Source organism: Vicia villosa, linkage group LG7, assembly GCF_029867415.1.
Source record: "Vicia villosa cultivar HV-30 ecotype Madison, WI linkage group LG7, Vvil1.0, whole genome shotgun sequence".
NCBI classification, from domain to species: Eukaryota; Viridiplantae; Streptophyta; class Magnoliopsida; order Fabales; family Fabaceae; genus Vicia; species Vicia villosa.
Genome location: NC_081186.1, coordinates 54,478,688 through 54,497,705, shown reverse-complemented (window position 1 = coordinate 54,497,705; position 19,018 = coordinate 54,478,688). Strand labels below are relative to the sequence as shown.

At 35.6% G+C, this 19,018-nt stretch overlaps 2 protein-coding genes across 3 annotated transcripts; both read left to right on the top strand.

Annotated features, from left to right (window-relative positions):
• The first annotated feature begins 2,905 nt into the window (after positions 1 to 2,905).
• LOC131620582 (mitochondrial carnitine/acylcarnitine carrier-like protein) lies at positions 2,906 to 5,966 on the top strand. 2 transcript variants are annotated; one of them, XM_058891708.1, is made up of 4 exons: positions 2,906 to 2,951; positions 3,196 to 3,268; positions 4,832 to 5,223; positions 5,342 to 5,966. In XM_058891708.1, the coding sequence occupies exons 3-4, from the start codon at positions 4,832 to 4,834 to the stop codon at positions 5,841 to 5,843; spliced, it is 894 nt and encodes a 297-aa protein (XP_058747691.1). In that variant the 5' UTR covers positions 2,906 to 2,951; positions 3,196 to 3,268; the 3' UTR covers positions 5,844 to 5,966. The 2 variants fall into 2 exon arrangements, with proteins under 2 accessions (XP_058747691.1, XP_058747690.1); XM_058891707.1 differs by lacking the exon at positions 2,906 to 2,951 and having other exon boundaries at positions 3,070 to 3,268.
• A 4,985-nt stretch (positions 5,967 to 10,951) lies between these two features.
• On the top strand, positions 10,952 to 18,402 carry LOC131619076 (uncharacterized). Its single transcript, XM_058890217.1, has 3 exons — positions 10,952 to 11,063; positions 11,211 to 11,395; positions 17,515 to 18,402. Exons 1-3 carry the CDS (start codon positions 10,952 to 10,954, stop codon positions 18,400 to 18,402), a joined length of 1,185 nt encoding a protein of 394 aa, XP_058746200.1.
• Positions 18,403 to 19,018: the final 616 nt, after the last annotated feature.

Genomic DNA, 19,018 nt, shown 5'->3' with positions numbered 1-19,018 from the left:
TGTTTATTTCGCGGAAAGTTTTGATGACGACAATTCTATAAGTGGAGGGAGAGTTGTAACACCTTGAAAAATTTATTAGAAATTATTAGGATAAGGGAAATTAGTGAGAATAATTAAACAAAAGGAAAAACCTAATTTTATAAAAAGGGTGAGGGAAATTTAGAACGTGTCAGTAGAGAAAAAACAAGGAGAAGAGTTAAGGCAACCCTAGGAGAGAAATTTTCAAGGATTAGGAACTTCACCAAAAAGCTCAAGGTTTTGACTTAATAAGGTAAGGGGGAGATTATTTCCTGATGGGTGTTAAGCTTAAGGAATAACGGGGATTCCTTAACCCCTTTTCTCTTTTACGATGTTGTTGATTGAATTTTGAGAGCTTTGTGCAAAATTTTCATGATTATATTAAGTATGAATTCTATTTAGTGTTGTTGATGCTGATTTTATTATTGTTGATGTGAATTTCGTGTGAATCTATGCCCTAAAAATTGATTGTTGATGTTCATATGCTATATGATGAGTTGATGAAGAAAACACAAATATTTGATGTGATATATGTTAGATCGATGTTCCTTAATGTGAAATATGTCGTTTATATGTGTAAATCGAATACTGGAACTATTACATTAAAGAATTAGTCGAAATAAGTCAAAATAAGTCGAATAATTCACAATAAGTAGAAATAAGTCAAAATAAGTCAAATAAATCGTAGAAAACACAAGAGAGTATTGGTCATCTTGTTTCAAGCATAACTTGAGTTTCATAAGTCCGTTGCGACCAGTTCGTTGAAAAGCTAAAACATAAACCTTTCTTAGGGTAGTGAATTCATGAGCTTTAAATGTTTAGACGAGATCGTGGTTATGTTAATGTCTCATGATATTTATACGTTAGAATGATGTTGTGAATATAGTATATTCTTGCGAGGTTTATATGAATAACGTTGTGGAAAGTAGTAATTGTGTACATGATGTGAGTTTAGTGTTGAAATTGTACATAAGTATACTTAATTTGGAGAAATTAGATGTTGAACCAATGATATAAGATGATTAGTCGTGATAATAGATTTTTAAGTACTGTTGTTACCATACATCGATTAATTTCTACAACTCGCGGTTAGTATACCCTGTTAGTCCTTTTCCTATAACTTTAGTTACCCGGATCTTTTAAGAGTGAGACTAAGACCGTTAGAAACTAGACAATATTTATCACAAGATAGACAATATTTATCACGAGATAAACTAAGAACGGTGTCTAATCTTGGGGAGAAGTGGAAACACTTGGGGTTGCTTACAATATTTGTAAGAGACAAGCGCATTAAATATTTTTGCATCATTTGAAACGTTTCACCGATTTTCCTCTATGTGTGGCCTGAGGTGATCAGCTTACCGTATGACGCTTCCTCCTGGTATACTTAAGTTCACTTGAGTTTGTTTGTGTTCCCTAGGAGAAATCCAGCCGTCAATCTTGCAATTTCCCATTCTAACTGGTCTAGTCTGTTGATTGTTTTCGCCTATATATGAGGGTTTTAGAGTTTTGAGAGAACTTTTCGTTGCCTGTGAGAATAAGTTTATACTTGTAAGCATATATACTTATTTTTCTTCAAGATTATTTCCTAGATAGATTGTTATTCTTTCAAGAAAGCTTCCATCTTCTCACTTGATCTTCACTTTCCTCGTTGGATTCTACTTCTAACAAGTACCTTTCTTACCTTAAACTATCCCCTATCTTCAGTATTTTCTTTATTGCAGCCAATATGAGCGCTAACTAATAAGTTCGTAAATGGAAAATAAAGCTTGGAGGTCGAAAGATAAGTTAGGTTTAGGGTAAGAGTGAAGGAACATTGTGCTTTATATATAAAATCGAGATAATTTTCCCCCTTGATTTTACCAAGTAACTGAGGGAAAAGGTTACTTTTAATTTTAAAATAACAAAAGAAATGTGTCATTTTAATTATAAATAAAACACAAAATTACTGGAGTTGAGAATAAAAACTTGTTCCTGTGAGATTATTTCCCTCGATTTTTAAGACAACCAAGAGAATATGTGATATAATTTTTAATTAAAATAAAGACACTTTATAAAATAGATTTTACTTTGTTTGTGTTGTTAACCGAGAAATTTTTTTGTTACGAAATAAATTATTTAATGTAGTAAAATCTTTGACCTAAAACTAACTCAATGCTCACCATTCGCATATTTTCTAATACGAATATTATATATTGACATCTTTTAATTAAATTGAATAATACTTTACACATTACACGCTTTTTAAATTCAAAATATCTTACCGTTTTAAAGAGAGAAGGTGAATTCTTATCTATCCAACTCAAAAAGTTGGGTAAGGTTACCTCATTTTAAAATGTTTTGAAAACAACAAACAATTGTATTATTTAATAAATAATTAAATATGTTAAATTAGATATTATCATGTGATTGGTTAGAGGTATACTATCAAACTTTTTGTGATAGATAGAGAAGTTTTCCCCGAAAAAGAAATGCATATGCTAATCTAGATTAGACAATATAATTTTTTTTTGATTACAATGTTTAGTGAGATAGATGAAACAAATCAAACTATAATTTTTGATGAGTTTGATTTTAGATCCCCTATTTTTTAATTTTTTTTAATTTAATAAATTGACTTTATTAAAAAAATTAATATATTCATCTTTTCACCTACAATAATTATGACTATACTAAATTTAATTAGGGTAAATTACAAAAGTATTTTATTTATACAGTTTTTTATTATCATATGTGGCATGGTCAAGCAAATAATTTATTATATTTATAAATTTTGCAAAAAAGTAAAAACTATGAACCTAGTCTCAATGGTTGGATTGTCCATAATTATTTATACATTGGACGATAGTAATTTTCAAGCATTTTTTGTTACATTAAGGAATCACCCAACAAAACAACAGTCACTACTCACTGGTCGATTCTTGTTGAATAACGTGAGTGACCTTTGCTGCCTCTGATTCCTAATCTTCTCTTTTCCAACCGCATTTCTTCTTTGTCCTCTTCTCAACTGAATTGTGGTTCTCTCATATTCAATTACGCTTTATGTTACAATTTTTTTTCAGTGTCTTTACATTCTACCACGTCACTATAACGCATCTATACCAGAAAAAAATACATCACTCTTGTTTCGTTAAACATTCTACATTGGTTAATGATAACGTTTTTGTTTCCTCTCAGGTTCTTTTAACGGTGGAAGTTGTTGAGATTTAGCTTTTTCTTCAACTTCAATTTTGGACTCTGCTAAAGCTCCGTAAGTTTGTGGTTTTACGTTGAAGTTTTTATGCACAATTGCTTTTAAGTTTTGTAACTGTTAATTCTTTGAATTTACTAATGTGTAGTCTTTTGGATTCTACGGTTTGATTGAAAATTAGTGTTTTAAGAATCATTCACGGTTGCGTTTGGTGGATTGACACTACACCTACATATGTAGTCACATTCAATCACTTTCACTTTTCGTAAATTTTTTTATCAGTGTCTACTCGAAGTCAATGTTGCGTTTGGTGTCTGTTTTTGTGGTTTATTACAGGTTGCCTTTGCTGTGTTTGTGTATTTGTCCATGTTATGTTCTAATTGCGGTCTGCATCTGCAATGCAGGCCGCACTATTGTTTTTGCGATTGCAGTGTGATATAAAATCACATGTGCAGCCGTAGGAATTGCGCCAGACGATTACGGCTGTGTTCTTATAAATCTTTCACCAAAAATTTAGATTTCATAACTCGAAATTCCAATGTTCTTGAGATCTAATGAAAAATCTTACTTTTGAAACTATCTCAACTGTGTATTTCACACTCCTCTCAATTAGTATTCACGTTGCAACAAGCGCAATGAGCACGACAGAAACCACAATGACCGCCATCACAATGTCTGCAACCGCAATTAAAAACCATTCCGCTGTTGTAATGTGACTGTAGTTGAGACTGTATAGAGCTAAACTTCAATTATTATTATTATTATTTACCATTATAGAGGTAGTGATTTTGATTGTGCCTAAAATAAGATATTCTGCTTCGTAAAGCAATCTGTCACTGTTTTTGTAATCTAAAAGCCAAAAGAGAGTGGAAATTTGTGTATTATCTTCTTTCACCTGATAAAATCTGATACAGACGTTACTTTAACAGACTTTCAAATTCTTTTTGTTGCTGAATCTTTTCTGACATGATATTTGTGTATATCTGTACATAGAGTGAAGGATTAAGTGGAATATATGTAGAGGGTATATCAAGGATTCAATAGTCTTTCTGGCTTATGATGTTCCTTGTATATCTATACACTGTGAATGTTATCCTTTTTTAAGTCCTCTTTCGGTAAATGGAACTTTGATTTGATCGCTTTCGCTTGTTTTTCTGTAATTATTCATCAACTGTATAGTTGACCTGTCTGCATGATTCATATTGTGGTGTTATAATTAAACCCTCTTGAAAGTGTTTTAGACAACAACATTGATTATGCAATAAAGCAAAAAACTTAGGTCTGCCATTAAAACTTATTAAGCTATGCTACGAAAAAACTGAAGAGTGTGTACCCCACTGAGTTATTAATGATTTCAGTATTTGATCATGCGATGTTTGCTTTTCGTGCTAGCATGTCATTATCATTGCGGCCTATGGCGCCATCTTGACTGAATGGCATGACATCTGACAACCACTACTGTCAGGGTGGCACCATAGGCCGCAATGGCGTGTTTATATTCCTGATTTTTGGCCTTCCGCCATATTCCTTCATCCACTATCGACAACACTGCTTTTAGTTTAATACATTCATGTTTCATTATCCTAATTCTTTGTTTTCCTCTTTGGAAATTCTACTTTGTAGATGGGAGACGTGGCTAAGGATCTTGCAGCCGGTACTGTTGGAGGGGCTGCACAACTAGTATGCGGACATCCCTTTGACACCATCAAGGTCAAACTCCAAAGCCAGCCTACACCACTCCCTGGTCAGCTTCCCAAGTATGCCGGTGCATTTGATGCCGTCAGGCAGACAATAGCAGCCGAAGGTGCAGGTGGTTTATTCAAAGGAATGGGCGCCCCACTCGCTACGGTAGCAGCCTTCAATGCTGTCTTGTTTACAGTAAGGGGGCAGATGGAATCATTATTGAGGTCAAATCCAGGTGCCCCCCTCACAGTAAGTCAGCAGTTTGTTTGTGGAGCTGGAGCTGGCTTTGCCGTTTCCTTTCTTGCTTGCCCAACTGAATTAATCAAATGCAGGTAGGTCTGTTATTCTCAATCATTTTATTAGTAATTGTATTTTACAATTCATAACAAGATTCGATTCACGATTCAGAAAATAGTTCTTCACGAGATGGATCTTTATGAATATCATCAGGTTGCAGGCACAAAGTGCACTAGCTGGAACAGGAGGAGCAGCTGTGGCCGTTAAATATGGCGGACCAATGGATGTGGCCAGGCAAGTTCTTCGGTCAGAGGGGGGCGTGAGAGGTCTTTTCAAAGGCTTGATTCCAACAATGGGACGCGAGATACCTGGAAACGCGATAATGTTTGGCGTATACGAAGCAATAAAGCAACGGATTGCAGGAGGCACCGATACCTCTGGTCTAAGCAGAGGCTCGCTGATTGTTGCGGGAGGTTTGGCAGGTGGTTCCTTCTGGTTCCTTGTTTACCCGACCGATGTTATTAAAAGTGTGCTTCAAGTAGATGATCATAAGAACCCAAAATTCTCTGGTTCATTGGATGCTTTCAGAAAGATTAAATCCTCAGAGGGATTCAAAGGGCTGTATAAGGGTTTTGGTCCTGCAATGGGCAGAAGTATTCCTGCAAATGCAGCATGCTTCTTGGCATATGAGATGACAAGATCAGCTTTAGGATGATCAAATGCTCATGTTTCTTTCATTACCCTTTTGTTCCCAAAACTTTTTCATTCCATCAATTACCATATGGCTACACATGCTTGTCTTTTGTTATTGCTTCAATAAAAAGTAGTCATTCTTTAACCTCAAGTTTTACATACATCCTTATCATTGAATATGTTTCATAAAAATAAACTAAAATTGTAAGTCTTATCATTTTGGAGTAAGAATATATATTAGTGAAACATAATTAAGAGCATATTTGATATGAATTATATAAAATGTGATTTTGATGTTCAATAATTTAGAGATTATTTTTTAGAAATTAAAAAAAAATATAGAAATTATTTTGGGTTTGTTTATCGAAACAAAACTCACTTTTTTTTAATAAAATTAATTAGTAACAGAAAATAGATTTTTATAAGAAACTGCTCAAAACAACTTTTAATTTGAAATTGTTCTTAAATTATTTTTAGATTCTTATTTTTTATGAATATGGAATAAACTTATGAAAACTTACAAAATATTTTAAAAGCAGTTAAAAGAAAAAAGGTAAAGTTCCTCAAATTGAAGAACATCATACAATAAGACATATTTCCTTTGTACTAAAATTTAAGTAAATCTAAATAAATTTAAAATTGAATTTACGCTCTGTTAGTGTTTGAGATTTAGGGTTCTTTTCGGGCTTCGGCCATGTTGTGGCGCACTATTTCCCCCGTCGACACGGTGTTTTCAACTTGGTGGTTTAAACTATTGATCTTCGGATCATGGACTGTCATTTTGGACCATCGGTTCACTTCTTGCAGAGTTCTCACTCTCCTGTTATCATGAATGTCCTCGATTTGATCAATCCCCAGCCCCAAAAAGAAGATCTCAGGGCGCGAAGCACCAAGAAAGTGAAAGATAAGAAAGAAAACGACCTTATCCTCGAAGATTCTCCCTCGAAGAACAATGATCCCTCTGTTTTCAAGGCACCATTTGTAACACCCGAGGCCAACGAGGGAAGGGAGTGGTTTCCGGTGCACGAGGCATAACAATGAGACGCTCTTGACAACTTCTAGGCAAAAACCGAATTCAAATCGAAATGAGAGGGATCTTGAGGTTGTGCATGTATGAGACTGCATGGTTGAAGGAAGACTTATAAGGATTGATTGGTACTACCTATACAAACAAGATGCATCTTCTTTTCGGTAGCCTAACAGATAAGAACTCCATACTTAAGCGTGCTTGACTTGGAGTAGTATTTGGATGGGTGACCTTTTGGGAAGTTTTATGGAATGTGTGTGAGTGAGGACAAAACATGCTGAAAAGACCTGTGTTGGTTTGTGACATCGGTAATCCTGAATACAGTCTGGGGCGTTACAAATGGTATCAGAGCTATGTGAGTGAGGACAAAACATGCTAAAAAGACCCATTTCAAGGCATTCATGGTTGAAGGAAGGCTTATAAGGATTGATTGATACTACTTATACCAACAAGATGCATCTTCTTTTCGGTAGCCTAACAGATAAGAACTCCCTAAGCCTCCACAACAAAGGGTAGGGAAGCAGAATTTTAAGGACTTTTACAGGATGAATTCGCCAGAATTTTTAGGAAGTTTTAATCCCTTTTTGGCATAAGATTGGATCAAAGGAATGGAACGTATATTTCAGGTTACTTTGTGGAGTGAGGAGAATGTGACTTTTTCCACCCACATGTTGAAGGGACCAGTAGTCAAATGATAGGTTAGTGCCCCAACTTACAAGATAACCCGGGATACCCGAAAAGATTGGGACCATTTCAAGGCATTATTTTTGGAAAAGTATTTTTCGAAATAGTTTTTGGGCTTAAAAAGAGTTAAAGTTCCAACAACTCAGGAAAAAGGAAAGCACGTTTAAGGTGTTAGACCTAACAAACCACCCCAATGCAACACTTGCAAGAGTCCTCTTTTTAGAGAGTGCAAGACTGGACTAGCGAGATGTTTTAATTTCCAGGAGCATGACCATATGGTAAAGGATTTTTCTAAGCAGAGAAACCAAAAGATGCCAGTGGGAGGACCCAGTAGAGCAAGCCAATTCTACACGTTGAATGAAAGAAAAGTCAAGGGAAACAAATATCTGTTAGTCGATACATGTTACATACTTGATCAACCACCTTTTGATCTCTTTGATTGTGAAGCATCACATTCCTTTATCTCAACTAAGTGTTTAGAGAGACTTGATTTGGAAGCAATTGCACTACCTTCCCTAATGATAGTAACCACAACTATGGATAACAATGTCGATACCTGTCGGGTATGTGAAGACTGTTTGATAACTGTGAATGATCATACCTTTCTCATTGACGTGATATATATGCCCTACAAAAAGATTGACCTTATATACATCAAAACCAAAATAACACCAAAATGATGTCCATTTTACACATCATTACATCAAATAAAAAACCAATGAACATACAAAAGCATTATGCACTACATTAATTATTCTGAAGGAATCAAGATCCACAATATGACTCGAAGTCTTTTAGTGTTTTGTCTCTAAACACCTATAATTTCAAATTATAATACTGGTTAGTATACAACACTTAGAAATTATAACATACAATAAATCATGAATAAACAATAAAAATTATTTAGTTGTTAATTTTCCCATATGCCTTCTTCATAATCATAACGAATAACGTGCACAAAATCTATATCAACGTCTTCATATGAAGTAGGCACATGTGTTGCGTACGAATGAATCTCAGGACTATCAAAATTTAAATCATGATTTTCTACATTATGAGGAATGTGTTTTCCTTGGAGAACAATTGATCATCTTTTGCCAAAAGGACCAGTGACATAAAACACTTATTTTACTTGAGATGCCATTATATCCTTGGCCTCATAACTATGGTCCGAAAAATTGTTATCTATCAGTAGCATTTGTTTCAACAACTCAAGCAATTTTGTGAAACTTTTATCCGTCCACCCATTTTTTGCCTTCAAATTAAACAATTTTAACACCGCAGACAATCGTGTATAACTAGTGTACCCCTTATTTAACGACACATCAATGTCACAATATAAAGTATCATAAATTTGGGCCTTCTTAAAATAAGATTCTCCAATATCATAAATAATATCTTCTAGTTGATCATCCATATCTACAACAACTTCATGTCTTTGTGATGTCGTAGTTTATTTTTATCTACTTTACCATGTCACATCCATATTGTATAATTTTGACAAATTCCATCACAACATAGGTGATGAAATATTTTTTATTTGATTTTTTTTTAACATTCCCACATATAACATAAGGACAATAAAATATTCTATTATTGTCAAGAAGATTTTGCTCCACGTATTCAAGAAATTCAAGAACTTCTTTCACATACACCAGACCTAATCTATCAAATTTTATCCAAATACGGTCCATAATATATTTTAAAATTGATATCAAAATCTTGTAAGATTATTTTGTAATACAACAATACAACAAAACAACAACAACATTTTCAAAATAATAACTTACCGAATCACTTTTCAATAATATGAAAAAAATATATACCATAATACACCAATACATCAACAACATTGTGAACAACACGCTAATAATCTCAATACAATAACACAATAAGAATGAAACAACTACAACAACATTATATAACATTCTCAACAACACAAAAACAATACTAGTCCCACTCAATCACAATAACATATAACATTAAACAATAGAGGAGTTTGTGACAAAAGAGGAGTTGTCTCTCAGATTAAAGAAGGCATACATTGGTGAAGTTCATCACTTTGGCTCTACCTATAATATTCAATCAAACTTTGAAATGGAAGGATATTTTCAACATAAGGTGTCTCCTTTAGGTACAAACTTATGTCTGTTAGAAGAAGTGGAGGAAGGAGAGATTGAAGATTTGATAAATGGAGGGTCCTGTTGGTGGAAACAATGGTTCTCGACCATTAGACCATGGAAGGAGTCCGATGTTGATAGGGAAAGGGCTTGTGGATTCGTATTCTTGGCATTCCTTGTCAAGCTATGTGCTTTGAGTTCTTTGAGCTATTAGGAAACACATTTGGTTCTTATATTTGTTTTGATGTTTCAGCAGAGAATAGGATGGATGTGGTGAGGATCATGGTGAGAGTTCCGCTATCTTTCCGGCTTCAGGAACAGATGGAGGTTGACATTGATGGTACCATTTTTTCTCTGTACTTGAAGGAAGATTCACAGGGCATGTTTAGAGGAGAAGTAAGTAAATTGAAGCAAGATAATATTTCGGCCATTTCTTCAAGCGTGGACGAACGCTGGATAGAAGAAGAAAACAGTGCAGGAGACGAAGACTTGGTGGAGAAACTCGATGTTCTTAAGCTGAAGAACTGGCAGAGGATGGTGATAAAGTTTACTCTCTTTATCCAACATATATAAGCAAAACTATGGATAATCAGATTGAGTCTATCGAGAAGTGTGAAGGTACTTTTGATAAAGCCATAGTTAGAAGCAAGATAGTGACGTGTCCTTCTAGTAGTGGGGAAAGGAATGAGGATTACATATCTTCTTTTACTAGTTTTATGGAGACTAGGATAACATGTACTTGTGACATTAATAATAGCAATTTCTCTGTGCAATATGTGAAAAGAAGAAAGAGGAATAAAATAATAAAATTCAAAAAGTTTGCTGACTTGGTAGGGACCGTTAATTCAAAGAAAGCTAAACTCAAAAAGAAAAACTTTCTTTTTGTTCTTTACCAGCGATGGTCAATGGTCCAGAGGAGAGACAACTGAAGGTCTTCCATAATACTTCAACTAGTTTTTCCAATTCTATACAGGGAGGAGATGTGGCAGGGAGTTATTGCTATGATAGTCAATCTGACGACTCTAATATTATGAGATGTAATTTCCGGATAAGAGGTAATTTGGATTCAAATATTGGGGATAAATTATGGAAAGCTATTTCTAATCTTGGTGTAGTTGTGGAGGACTCTAAAAAGGATTACAAAAAGAAGATTATGGATATGGAGTTGAAGGATAGAATAAGAAAGGAAGGAGGGAAGGTGCCTACTAAATTGTTCCAATGATAGTAGGATCTTTGAATATTAGAGGGGGAGGTAGTAGGATAAAGAGAAGAAGGATAAGTCACATTATAAAAAAGGGGATGACGGATATTTTACATATTCAAGAGACAAAATTGAATTTGGTTCCCGATTTTTTGGCTAGGAGTTTTTGGAGGTCTGAAGATATAGGATTTTCTATCTCACGTTCTATTGGTATGTCGGGAGGTTTATTAATTCTTTGGAAGGAAAACAGTGTGGAGGTTATATGCAATTTTCAAGGAGAAGGTTACTTGGGAATAAAATTGAAATGGCATCACTCGGTTTATTACGTTATCAACGTATATTCTCCGTGTTCTTTAGGACCTAAGAGATATATTTGGAGAAAGCTCATGCGGTTAAAATCTAAGTTCTTCGATGGTGATTGGTTGATAGGAGGGGACTTTAACGCCGTTAAGAATCAGGAGGAAAGAGTAGGGAGATCTTTGGTGGGAAGCAATTCCGAATGGAGGGAGTTGATGCGTCCGCAAGTGCACGGATATATCGAAGTAATATAAAATATTGTCGAACCACAGAGACCAATGTCAACCTACTGTAATCTATTGTTGCTTTGTAAAGCTAAGGCTAATGGATGTTTGATTAAGGGGAACCTAAGAACTAAAACTGAAATAAAACTAAGATTAAGATAAATATAGGAGAAGAGAGACCGGAATGTGATTCCGCGTACTTCAGGAACTCTGTAATTCATTGGCTTATTAAGAATGTTAAAAACATATTTAGTAGAAAATATTAGCTTAAAGACTAAACCTCACACTCTCGTGGTTTTGAATAAAGTCACGCTCCTTAACCGTAGGATTCTGCTCTCGCTCGCCCCCTTAAATCAAAGAACGCGCTTTGAAAACTAAACAAGTCCTAATTAATCCTAAAGCGCTCTCGCTGTGTTTAAGATTAATGCCTAGTTTTTACTATCTGGTTCGACCCCCACGCTCTCGCACTGCCGGTTCGAACCTTAATAGATTTCTCACTCTCGTGAAGAAATTGTGGTAAGTAACCTCTCACTCTCGTGACAAGGTTACCTAAATAAAGAATAAAAACTAAAGCCAAAACAGAATTTAATAATAATAATTTAAGCCAACAAAATAATTACCGAGTCCCGTCGGAGACGACGGTCCTCGCATACCGGACTCAGAACAATTTAGTCGGACATAAAATTAAGCGTAAACAAATTAAACGTGTGGATTGAAATTAAGAAGGACATGACAATTAAATTAGAGACGATAAATAAGAATAAATAAGAAAGCATAAAATAAAATCTGTAAATGATGAAATAAAAGGGTACTGGAATTTACTTCTGAAATAATCTTCGCGTAATGAAAGAAAACAGAACCTAAATCTAATGGTGTGGTAGTTCCTCGATGTGAGAAACTACCATTTTTACATGGTAGAAAAACTGCCTAAGAACTAACAAGAAAAAGCTCTGCCGAAAAGAGAAGAGGAGTCGTCGAAGAGTTCCCCCTGCTACTGATGGAATGCCCAGTATTTATACTGCTGCGCATAACTTCTAGGTTGAGAAAATATACGAAGAAGTGGCATTCCTTGTTTGACTCAGTTGGAGCGTGGATTTGAGTATGTTTCGTTCAAAGCATTGAGCTGTGTTGCCGCCAGGAAAATAGGAGAACAATGTGTTACAGGGCAAATCTGACTTGTCATTCGTCAAGCCAGGCGAATTGCCGTTCGGCAAGGAGGGGTGTGTGACGGTCGTCAAAAGGGGTGGTGTGCCCCTCGTCACTTTTCATTTCATTATATATGTATATAAGGTGACGGTAGTCACTTTTACTTTTATTTAACAATTTGTTTATATATATATATATATATATATATATATATATATATATATATATATATATATATATATATATATATATATCATTTTCTTCATTTCTTCCGTGGTTTTGAACTCGATTCTTCTTCATTTTTGCGACTTTCTTCATACATGCCTTGTAAATAGTAAAAACCTGAAAACATAGAAAATACCGGCATAATACAAGTAAAGAGTATCTTAATTAAAATAAAATGAAGACATAATCTGTGTAAATCATGCCAAATATCTGATACATTTTCGCGTTATCAAATACCCCCACACATAAATCATTGCTTGTCCTCAAGCAATCAACCAACATGGTAAAAGAAAATAATTAAGTGCGATTTGAAACAAGGGCATGACACAACTCCTAGTTATACCCGGTGCTAGGCAAATGTTAAATCGATAGGTACTAGATATCAACACCAAGGATACTGTAACGACACAATGTTTAAAAACTCTCTCCTTATACAAACCAATTCGAATCATACCATTATAACTCAACCTATATCTCTCGTTTTTCTTTCACTCTTTTCATTCAAGCGCAATCACATTAAGCCCGTTATCCGTACACGCACATAGTAGGGAAATCGGTTAGTGACTATGATCCTTTTTGTTTTCTTTAGCAATGGGTTCTGGTTTTTAAGTGGTGCAGCCCCATTTTTCCCAACTGCGGTTACGGAGGATCGGACCGTAACCCGCCCTACCAAGTCTAGTACCAGTGACCTATGGGCCAACCAACAGTTGGTGCTTATTATTAAATCCTTATAGGCTTAACAACCGTTGGGCTAAATGACCGGGTGAGGGTCACCTAACTTAGAAGGTTATTTTTCAATTAAATCATTTATTTATTAAAAACAGGATCATTCACTTATATTCATCGACTCGCTACGTAGTTTGTGCTTAAGATGGTGCCGACTGCTAATATAAACTACTTAAGAGCTACTTTGAAAACTTGAGCCTAAGGTCTCGACATAATGGGTACTCAAATTGATATCACATAATTAGGGGGTTTAGGGTGTCAGGACGGTATCGATGTTGTTGAAACATTCCCAAGTCTTTCTAACAAAGCCTAAAGTGTGATAACCTCTATACTTTCAGAGTGTGTATGCCATGCGTCAAAAAGGAAAATATTTGTTGGTGGTTAAAATTTTAAAATTTTGGGGAAATTCAGTAGCAACTAAAAATCACGTAGAAATACTCGACAACACAACTAGAAGACAATAAATAAAGCAATAAATGAAAGCGGTAAATTCCTCCCCCACACTTAAACCAAACATTGTCCTCAATGTTTTGATAAAATATGGAAAAGGAAAGACAGAACCTGAATGGATGCTACTAGTGGGCTATCACGACTAAATATGCTCCGCGTCCGGAGGAAATACCTTATCCTATCATGCTCATCAACAGTGTCACCACCAGTAGCAACATTTGTAGGAATGTGCGTGGAGAGCTGCTCGATTTTGAGATGATCATCAATAGATTTTTCGCCTAGATATGGTTGAGACGTGACAAGCGATCCATACTTTTGTTTTCTGCAAGTTCAAACAATAAAAGGAAAACATTAAATTGAAAGCTCGTGGGTTGCCTCCCACGCAGCGCTTTGTTTAACGTCGATAGCTCGACAGCTTAAGAGTGCAAGCACTCATGGTGGTTCTCTCGAGAATAACTCCTCGGTTGAACTTTTAGTAATCGTTGGTTTCCATGGCCACTTATCTAGCCATCTCACATATCCCTCACCTTTTCGTTTCTTTCTTCTGTGGGGTGGTTCATTCTTTTGAACTTGTGGTGGTGGTTCTGGATCAATCCTAAGTATCAGCTTTTCAAGTTTGAGCATAGCGATTTCAGCCATCACCTCAAATGCTAACCTTCCCCTTTTAACAGTAATGACATCCCCGGTTTCATGGTCCTCGAACTTTCTCTTTTTATGCAAGACTTCAGACAAGGGTGCATTAGTGTGGATATTTTCCAATACCTCCACATACGTTTTGGATTGAGAGTTTATCGTAGCTTCCATAAAACTTTGCAGAAAAGGAATCGGTGAGGTATAGAGAGGAGGAACAACGATAGGTGCTTCCTTGTCTACTTCTTCTACAACCTCCCTTTCAGTTGGTGTTGGTGGATTTTTCTCAATCTCCACTCTTTTCTCACTAGAACTCTCCTTAACCACACTATCACTCTCCTCAATCTCGTAATTACTTTCCTCATAATCACTCTCCTCAGGAATTTCAATTTGTTTTTCACTAATGGTTGTTTCAACATCCACATGCTCATCAGGGAAGGGTCCTAGAGGGTTTTGTTCAAGTTGGGAGATTTGAGTCTCTAATGCCATGTTGTGAGTCGCGAGGGACTCAACCATAGTGGTCAGTTGCCTAAGGGTTTCGTTGTTTTGAAGACTTTGTTTGATAAACTCTTAGTTTTGGACAGTTTGTGTCTCTACAAAGTACTCCAACATCGATTCTAACCTAGAGTGAGTTAGCGCCTCATCGGAATCCTCCATTGATGCTTCGAAGTTGAAATTATGGGATTCTTGTGGTTCTATAAAGTGGGTTAGCATCGCATTTTATGTTTCCACAAAGCACTCCGTCATTGTAGATTCTAGCCTAGAAAGAGTTTGCGTTTCAATAAAATTCTCCATTAATATTTCAAGGTCGGATTTATGGGATTCAGGTGACTCCTTAAAATATTGGTTGTGGTGATCGTAGAGGAAATTCGGTTGAGGATAAGTTAGTATTGAATTGAAATCCTCAATGAATGTTTCGAAATTGGAATTGTGGGATTCTTCAGACTCCTCGAAATGTTGGGATTGGTGGTTGAGGAGGTAGCTTGGGTGAGAATCACGTAGTGACGCATTGAAATTCTCCAATAATATTTCGAGGTCGAATTTATGGGGTTCTTGTGATTCCTCGAGATACTGGGAATGGTAATCATGTGGGAAATTTTGGTGCGGTTCCTCGAGATATTGGGAATAGGAGTTATAGAAAAAATTTGGTTGATACATCTACTTAGGATTATAAGATAAATATATTTTTTTAATTTTATTTGAATGCCTTAGTCTAAACGGTGTAACAACGGAGTTACGAAATTGACTAAATTGGTCCCCGGCAACGGCGCCAAAAACTTGATGCGTCCGCAAGTGCACGGATATATCGAAGTAATATAAAAGATTGTCGAACCACAGAGACCAATGTCAACCTACTGTAATCTATTGTTGCTTTGTAAAGCTAAGCTAATGGATGTATGATTAAGGGGAACCTAAGAACTAAAACTGAAATAAAACTAAGATTAAGATAAATATAGGAGAAGAGAGACCGGAATGTGATTCCGCGTATTTCAGGAACTCTGTAATTCATTGGCTTATTAAGAATGTTAAAAACATATTTAGTAGAAAATATTAGCTTAAAGACTAAACCTCACACTCTCGTGGTTTTGAATAAAGTCACGCTCCTTAACCGTAGGATTCTGCTCTCGCTCGCCCACATAAATCAAAGAATGCGTTTTGAAAACTAAACAAGTCCTAATTAATCCTAAAGCGCTCTCGCTGTGTTTAAGATTAATGCCTAGTTTTTACTATCTGGTTCGACCCCCACGCTCTCGCAGTGTCGGTTCGAACCTTAATAGATTTCTCACTCTTGTGACGAAATCGTGGTAAGTAACCTCTCACTCTCGTGACAAGGTTACCTAAATTAAGAATAAAAACTAAAGCCAAAACAGAATTTAATAATAATAATTTAAGCCAACAAAATAATTACCGAGTCCCGTCGGAGGCGACGGTCCTCACATACCGGACTCAGAACAATATAGTCGGACATAAAATTAAGCGTAAACAAATTAAACGTGTGGATTGAAATTAAGAAGGACATGCCACTTAAATTAGAGACGATAAATAAGAATAAATAAGAAAGCATAAAATAAAATCTGTAAATGATGAAATAAAAGGGTACTGGAATTAACTTCTGAAATAATCTTCGCGTAATGCAAGAAAACAGAACCTAAATCTAATGGTGTGGTAGTTCCTCGATGTGAGAAACTACCATTTTTACATGGTAGAAAAACTGCCTAAGAACTAACAAGAAAAAGCTCTGCCGAAAAGAGAAGAGGAGTCGTCGAAGAGTCCCCCCTGCTACTGATGGAATGCCCAGTATTTATACTGCTGCGCATAACTTCTAGGTTGAGAAAATATAGGAAGAAGTGGCATTCCTTGTTTGACTCAGTTGGAGCGTGGATTTGAGTGTGTTTCGTTCAAAGCGTTGAGCTGCGTTGCCGCCAGGAAAATAGGAGAACAATATGTGTTACAGGGCAAATTTGGCTTGTCGTTCGTCAAACCAGGCGAATTGCCGTTCGGCAATGAGGGGTGTGTGACGGTCGTCAAAAGGGGTGGTGTGCCCCTCGTCACTTTTCATTTCATTATATATGTATATAAAGTGACGGTAGTCACTTTTACTTTTATTTAACAATTTGTTTATATATATATATATATATATATATATATATATATATATATATATATATTATATAGTTTTATATATATATATATATAAAACTAAAATATATATATATATATATATATATATATATATATATATATATATATATATATATCATTTTCTTCATTTCTTTCGTGGTTTTGAACTCGATTCTTCTCCATTTTTGCGAATTTCTTCATACATGCCTTGTAAATAGTAAAAACCTGAAAACATTGAAAATACCGGCATAATACAAGTAAAGAGTTTCTTAATTAAAATAAAATGAAGACATAATCTATGTAAATCAAGCCAAATATGTGATACATTTTCGCGTTATTAGGAGTTCTCAAATTTTATTGATGATAGTTGTCTCGTGGATGTGCCTTCTAAAGGTAAGAAGTTCTCTTGGTTTAGCGGAGATGAGAAGTCTAAAAGTAGGATTGATATATTTTTGGTGGCGGACAATATTATTAGAGATTGGGGTCTCGTGGGGCAATTCATCGGTTCGAGAGACATCTCGGATCATTGTCCTATTTGGTTGGTGGTCGATCGTGCTAATTGGGGTCTGAAACCTTTTTGTTGCAATAAGGAGTTTCTTCCTTTTGTGGAAAAGGAGTGGAAAGCTATAAAAGTGGCGGGACGTGGTGATTTTATTCTTAAGGAGAAACTTCAGATTCTTAAAGGAAGACTTAGGTGGTGGAATACAAATGTTTTTGGAAATATTGACTTGGAAATAGAAGAGGAAGTTAGGGATATGAATGAGGGGGTGGATGAAGATGATGGTGGGATAGTTGATGTGGAAAAACTCAAGAAAGCTAGTAGTAAATTTTGGTTGAATCTCAAGATTAAGGAGAATATGTTGATTCAAAAATCAAGGATAAAATGGCTCAATGAAGGAGATACTAATAGTAGGTACTTTCATCTGGTTATGAAAGAAAGGAGGAGGAGGAATCATATCAGTCCTATCAATTCTAATAGTGGTTTGTTGGAATCGGTTAATGAGGTGAGGGAAGAAGTCCGGAATCATTTCAAATTGATGTTTTCCGAGCTGGAAGTATCGAGGCCGGTATTGGATGGGATTTTTTCCAAGGGGTTAGATTCTATTGAGAGAGATTTTCTTGAGGTTTCTTTCTCGGAGGAGGAGATTAAGGAAGCAATGTGGAGTTGTGATGGTTCGAAGAGTCCGGACCCGGATGGTTATTCTTTTCACTTTATTAAGAAGTGTTGATTTTTTATTAAAGATGACTTTGTTAAGTGCTTTGAGGATTTTTATACCGGGGCTTATCTTTCTAAAGCTATCATTTTCTCTTTCTTGACTTTGGTTCCTAAATCCTCTAATCCTTTAGGATTGGAGGATTATAGACCAATTTGTTTATTTGGTTGCATTTACAAAGTTATCTCTAAACTCTTGGCTTGTAGATTGAAGAAAGTATTAAACTCCATTATCTCTAATTGTCAAAGTGCTTTCGTCCCGGGAAGACAATTACTTGATGGAGTTTTGGTGGCTAATGAACTGGTGGATTTTGCTAAAAAAGAAGGTAAAAAGTGTCTTCTTTTCAAAGTTGATTTTGAAAAGGCTTATGATAAAGTTAATTGGAACTTCCTTAGATACATGTTTAGAAGGATGGATTTTGGTTCTCTTTGGATGTGTTGAATGGAGGTTTTAGTGTTTTCAAGCGATATGTCGGTGTTGGTCAACGGTAGTCCCACGAAGAAGTTTGTGGTAGAGAGGGGTTTAAGACAAGGAGATCCTCTTTCTCCTTTTCTTTTTGTAATAGTAGCGGAAGGTCTTAAGGGGTTAGTAAACATAGCGGTGGTTAATGGGGATTTTATGGGGTTTAATA